This window comes from Lepidothrix coronata, unplaced genomic scaffold (genome assembly GCF_001604755.1).
Source record: "Lepidothrix coronata isolate B3197 unplaced genomic scaffold, Lepidothrix_coronata-1.0 Scaffold166, whole genome shotgun sequence".
NCBI lineage: Eukaryota > Metazoa > Chordata > Aves > Passeriformes > Pipridae > Lepidothrix > Lepidothrix coronata.
Genome location: NW_016690346.1, coordinates 1021275 through 1027274, shown reverse-complemented (window position 1 = coordinate 1027274; position 6000 = coordinate 1021275). Strand labels below are relative to the sequence as shown.

Below are 6000 nucleotides of genomic sequence, written 5' to 3'. Positions count from 1 at the left end.
TACACTGCCATCCTGTTACTTGACTAAGCACGTAAATGCAAATCTCATTTAAAAATAGTGACTTATCCTCTTCAGTAAATTACTGTCCCTGGTTAGTTTCATAGCATTACTCTGTCCAAAACACAGTGCTGACTTTTGTTCTGGGGAAAAAAGGGATCCCTCTCTGCATATCCACCTGCAAAGGCATCAGTTTGCGAAATGTTTATTTTTACCGGAAACATTGTATTTATGGTCAGGACTCAAGGCTGGGTTTTGCTTTTATGTTTCAGGCATTTACTGTTATGCCAAACTGCTGCTTAATCCAGTCTCAATGAGAATCATTGAGTACCAGGAGGCACCCTGAACTCCAGCAAAAAAGAGGCTTATTTTGTCACAGGTGATTATAAGTATTTTTAAATCCTCAAAAAGCCTTTTGGGGAATTCAAAGTCTGATGTAAAGTACTTCAAACCCTTTCACAACACTGATTGCAAAGGAGCTCCCTGGAAGGCTTGACAAGCTGTTCCACAGATCAGTCACAGGATGGGTCAGGTTGAAAGGGACCACAGCAGGTAATCTGATCCAACCTCCTTGCTCAAGCAGGGTCATCTCAGAGCACATGGCACAGGATTGAAACCAAACGGTTCTGGAATATCTCCAGTGAGGGAGACTCCACAACCTCTCTGGGCAATCTGTTCCAGTGCTCAGAAGTTCTGCCTTGCGTCCAGGTGGAACTTCCTGTGCATCAGTTTCTGCCTGTGTCCTCTTGTCCTATTGCTTGGCACCTCTGACAAGAGCCTAGCTCCATTCTCTTGGCACTCCCCCACGCCCCCTTTAGATATTCATGCACATTGATGATGTTTCTCACAATTTGGGCATTTAACTGGATGCAGAGGGCGGTTTAAAACACGCTACGAGATGCTTTGAGTGGAGTCTCCGTAGGAAGGACCATCCCATCTAACTCATCCAACTCTACCTTCCCAACCTTTTCCACCCTCTCCGGCGAGGACGGCCCCGCCCCCTCGCGGCGCGCGCGCCCGAACCCTCGCGAGAGGCCGCAGCCGCCGCTCGCGCCCGCGTTTGCCACGTTCAAAGGCGCCGGCGGTGGCGCGGGAGCGCGCAGGGCGCGCGCAGCCGGAGCGCCATCGCCCCGCCCCCTCTAGGGGCCACGGCCAATCGAAGGCAAGCGTCGGCCCGCCTCGCTGGCGCGATTGGCTGTCGGCGGGCGGGGGGGCGGGGCAGGCCCGCTCGGGGCCGCGCTGCCGGGGGCGCAGGGCGCTCGCGCGCCGCGATCGGGTGGCGGCGGCCGCGGGTCCCTACGCGCTCCCGCTCCCGCTCCGCCCCCTGCGCGGCCCGACAGGAGGTGCGATGGCTTCGCGCAAGAGCTCCAGAGCCGCTGGCGGCAGCCCCAGCCCCGGCTCCAAGAGAGGTGAGCGGCGCCGCTGCCGCGGGAGCGAGGCCGTAGCTCTGCGGGGAAGGGGCGGGGGCTCCAGCGGCGACCCGGAGCCCCAGGCGGACCGCTGGGGTGCTGCGCCTTCTCCCGCCTCCCCCGCCCTCCCCTCCCCTTCTCCGGCGCTGCGGGAGCTGGGGAGGGGGACACAGAGGGCGATGGCCGAGTTTTGCCCCATGCATTCCCGCCGCTCCCTATCCAGGGCGTTCACGTGGAGGGAAAACTCGCCGGGCCTGGGCGGCGGGGACGCCCCTCGGAGGCTCCGCAGAGGGGTTGGGGTGAGCGCCGGGCAGGCCTCGGCATCCATGGGTATCCGTCCCTCAGACCTCTCCTCCGGGAGGTGGGGGTAGAACCGGGATGCTCTAATTTCAAGTCGCTTTTATTCTTGTGTCCAAACTTGGATGTGGAGTATCTCCTCAGGTTGACCTAATTAGCAACGCAGGTCATTAGATCTAAGTTATTTTATCTGTTGTAGATGGAGCGTCTGAGCTCCATCTGTAAATACAAAGGCAAGGGGGAATAATCTCGGGAAAACGCGAGCAGAAGATTTTATGAGGCAGCGATCTCCACACACCCCACCCTGCCAGTAAAGAACCCCTTAACAAATCTGAGTATTCATAAACTGCTGCGTGTGGACAATTTAAGTAGGGAAAGTAGCATTTCTTAGCATAGCAGAACATGCTTGAAAGAGGAGAAGGTGGATGTACTTCTGGAGTTACTATGCAACCATACACGCCACTCTAGAGAGAGGAAGTTCTTATCAGACATTGATGTTTACGTGTTTTAGCTTCTTAGATTTCGAGCTTATTGTGGACAGAGCTCCAGTGGTGAAATGCAGTGATTCAGAAGTTATATCTTGTCCCTCTTTGAATATAGCAATAGTAGGGAGAACAGTGTTAATTAAAGGAGAAACCATATAGGATTAGTTTACCTATCACATGATGAATTGAGAGGGAAAGATTTCAAATATAGTTAAGATTCAAAGAGTTTAGAGATGATATTGCGGTGTTCATAGAAGAGGTATTGTTTTTATTTTATTTCTAAATCATTTTTCAATGGCTGACCTATGCTGTAGAGTATGTATTAATTACACTTATTGCTTGGACTTGAGGTGTTCTGATTATCACCCAGTGTTAAGCATGCTGAATACAGATTTTCAATTATAATGCATTAAAAACATGCATCCCTGATATAATTTTGAATACTGAACATAGTACTGTTAATATTTTAAATATCACTCTAAAGGTTTGTCAACATCGGAAAAATAAATTTATCAGTAAGCTGAATCTCTGAATAAAAAAAGTATTCCATAGAGTTTTGTTTGCAGTCTGAGTAAAATGTTATCTCTTTGTATTAAAACATATCTTTGATGGGATGAAGCAATCTTGGTAACATGTTAGGCACTTTCCTAAGATGTAAACTCTTAAATGTGGACAAGTGTTTTGTTAGTTTCAGACACTCCTAGTTAAAATCCCTTGGACAACCATAACAATTACAGCATGAAGCTGGTGCTGTTGTCACTGTAGCAGCTGCAGAAGGAGGTAAGGGATGATTACTCCTGTGTGAATAAAGGAACAGCTGGAGGAACAGAGTCTTCACAGCAGACAAGGGATGTGAAAATGAGATGAGGAAATAATTTTGAGATGGCGAGACTGTGAAGTCTGAAAACCTCAAGTTTGAGGCAGTTCTTACTTGGTAGAAGTATTCACTTTTACAGCAGTTCTTGGGAGAGGATGTGGCTTCTTGCCAAGGCCTTGCTCACAGCTCTGAAACCACTGAGGCTAACAGCTTGTCTCAAAATCTGTGCACTCAAGACAATGCCTGCATTTGAATGTAGTAATCTGCTTTTAGGTTTCTGCATCACAAAATATTTACAGTAGTCTTACAAATAGATTAAGTCCGAAATAGTTCTAGCTGTAGTTTATATAGGTGTCTTCAGATATACTGAAATACCAGAAATGGAATTAAATATTTTTTTAGAAATAGAACTCTACCTTTTACTCTCAGAAGTCATATAAAAGACACTGTCAAATCAGTAAAAAATATCTTTGTATTTAAGCTACTATTTGTACTGCTACTCATGGATGCTTCTTTGAAAATGACATGTACAGAATTGTATGACTGTGCCAGTGATTTTATTTATACTGAAGTGAAAGTCAGGGAAAAATTTGACAGTTTGGGGTTACTTAGAGAGGGAAACGTGTTTGTTATTATCTTTACTGGAAAGTTTGGTTTCTTGTCATTAGTCGACAGAATCCATTGTCAAGATGTGGCCTCTCTAAATGAACAATATCAGTTTTAAACAGCTAGATGAAGTAATAGATACTTGCTGCAATATTATCTGAAGCTTAGTTAGATGAGGGACAGTTTTGGTACAGGAACAAATGTGTGTCACCTGGTCATGAATTATCTCCCTCAGATTTCATGAGATGTGAAATTTGGAAATATCACGGGCATTAGCAGGTGCCTGTGGAGAAGCCACAGGAGTGAGAATCAGCAGCCTAGCTACTTTTGAAATACAGATGGCTGAAAAAATATGGATTACTTTGTAAGCTATGCTTCCTTGTAGGAGTAAGAGTACTATTAAGACATTTATCATTATGTTGCTGTGTGTGTGTCTTTTGTCTTATGGTACGTAAGTAAGGGCTTACTTAAACATAATTCTTACTGATCATATAGTTGTGCAATAATTGTTGTCTGTTTTCTTTGCATTTCTAAAGCCAAGTGGGAGAGGAGTTCTCCATTAAGCTAGGGAATATGGAAACCCCACATTTCCAACACAAGGCATCACCTCTATCTACAAACAACTGTATTTTATATTAAAATAAACATAATCCTATCTCTGCTAGTTCTGAGGCTGTGTTGACTTCAGTCTCTATGATGATAAATACTTTTACTTTTGCTTTGATAAATTTTCTTTAATCTCCACATTAAGAATTAAGAATCTTCTGACATCACCTGCTTTTCTCTGCAAGATCCCAAAAGATCCCAAACACTTTTTGCTGTTTTAACCCTCTGGTTTCCTTATATGTGCAAATGTATTGCCAAGGTTTTAACTCCTTTTACTCATTTTTGGACCCTCTAAGATCCTTTAATGTAATTCTCTGACTAATTTTTGGCTTTTCAGCTTTTTTCAGATTTCTTGAAATGCAATTTTATGCTAACATTACTACTTCTTTATTTAACAGTATCACTTCTAGAAAGAAGTTTTGCCTGTTAATTTGCAAGAACTTTCACTTTTTATTTAATCTCTGTTGTAAAGACTACTTTGTAGTGTACTTTCTCTGGGTGAGTCTGTCCATTAGCTTTTTATTTATGATAAGAGCAGAGAAAGTTCATCATGTAAGCAGGTCACTTTTTTCGTGCTGAAGTTTTTACGCTGACTTTTGGGAACCTTGAACTTCACATCAGTGCTTCCAGTCCTTGAAGTGGGATTGCCTGTGCATTCTCTGGTCTCTTAGAGCTACCCAGCTGTGCTGTAGTATAACATCTAGTTACACTATTGATGCTGTTTAAATATGATGCTTCTATCTGTCTAAAAATTCTATCTCTCTAATTTATAACCTGAACTACTGTCCAGTGTGCTTGCTTATGCTCTCGACTTTACAGTTTTGTAGTGTATAATCTGATTTCTTGTGTTACAATTCATCCATTATTTCCTTCTTCATGTTAATTGTTATCATTAGGAAGAAGGATACTAAGGTATTGGAAGTCATAAGTGAGATGTAAATTTGGGATGCTTTGTGGGGCTTAACAAATGTTTTGACTTGTCAAAATGTTTACTGACCAAAGATGACTAAGTCCAAGTGTTTGCTGAACTAAAATGAATTCTTATGAATTCTGTTAGTGTCCTGCTCAGTGCTTTGATTTGGTTGCTTTAACCCAAGGTTAAAATGTTTTCTTGTAACATTTTTGGTCTTCAGGAGTGTACAGTGGATTGTTATTAATTCTTAGAGTTACTATAGTTCTATTGCAGACAAATGAGAAATACTTTGTGTCTCATTGATGGAAACTTTGTATACTCTTTTAGAAAAGCTCCAGTGATTTCTTCAGCAAACTTATCCTATTTCCTAGTTTAGTTGCTTACAACTGCTTGAAGATCTTGAATTTTTAGCATTCATGCCAGATTCTATTTTTAAACAATTTGAGACAGACTGGTAAAAACATGTCTCTGTATTTAGAACAAAATGGATTTTACCAGGAAAGTTGATTGTGGCTTGTGAGACTAATCTTAGATATTTGAATTTTAATGGCATATGTGTACCTGTTATCTTAAAGCTAACTATAGCTTTCAAAGTATGAGTTGCTCATGTCAGGGACAAACTACCTAAATAATAACTATATGTGCATACTTCCTTTCTAAATCTTCAGGAAACCGTAAACCATATTAATACAATTAGTAAAACTCTGAAAATGTAGACAGCTATCTCTTTCTGATTCATATGTCTGCCGTGTGTCTTGTTCAGCATGGCCTTTTTGGAAAGCATTCTAATATATAGTAAAATAATCTGCCAAATTAAAAATTGGTAGCAACAGTAGGGATCCAAACATCTGTAATTTGCATGGTGTGTTG

The 6000-nt window shown here is 42.6% G+C and overlaps 1 protein-coding gene across 11 annotated transcripts in view; it reads left to right on the top strand.

The window, feature by feature from the left end:
* Positions 1 to 1271: 1271 nt before the first annotated feature.
* ASPH (aspartate beta-hydroxylase) overlaps positions 1272 to 6000 on the top strand; it is a 107982-nt gene continuing 103253 nt past the window's right edge. For 10 of the 11 annotated variants that reach the window (XM_017829627.1, XM_017829633.1, XM_017829629.1 and 7 more), the window contains exon 1: positions 1272 to 1406. In XM_017829627.1, coding sequence (XP_017685116.1) covers positions 1346 to 1406 — 61 coding nt within the window. In that variant the 5' untranslated portion in view covers positions 1272 to 1345. The remainder of the gene's footprint in view (positions 1407 to 6000) is intronic. The other variant, XM_017829630.1, reaches the window with a different exon arrangement.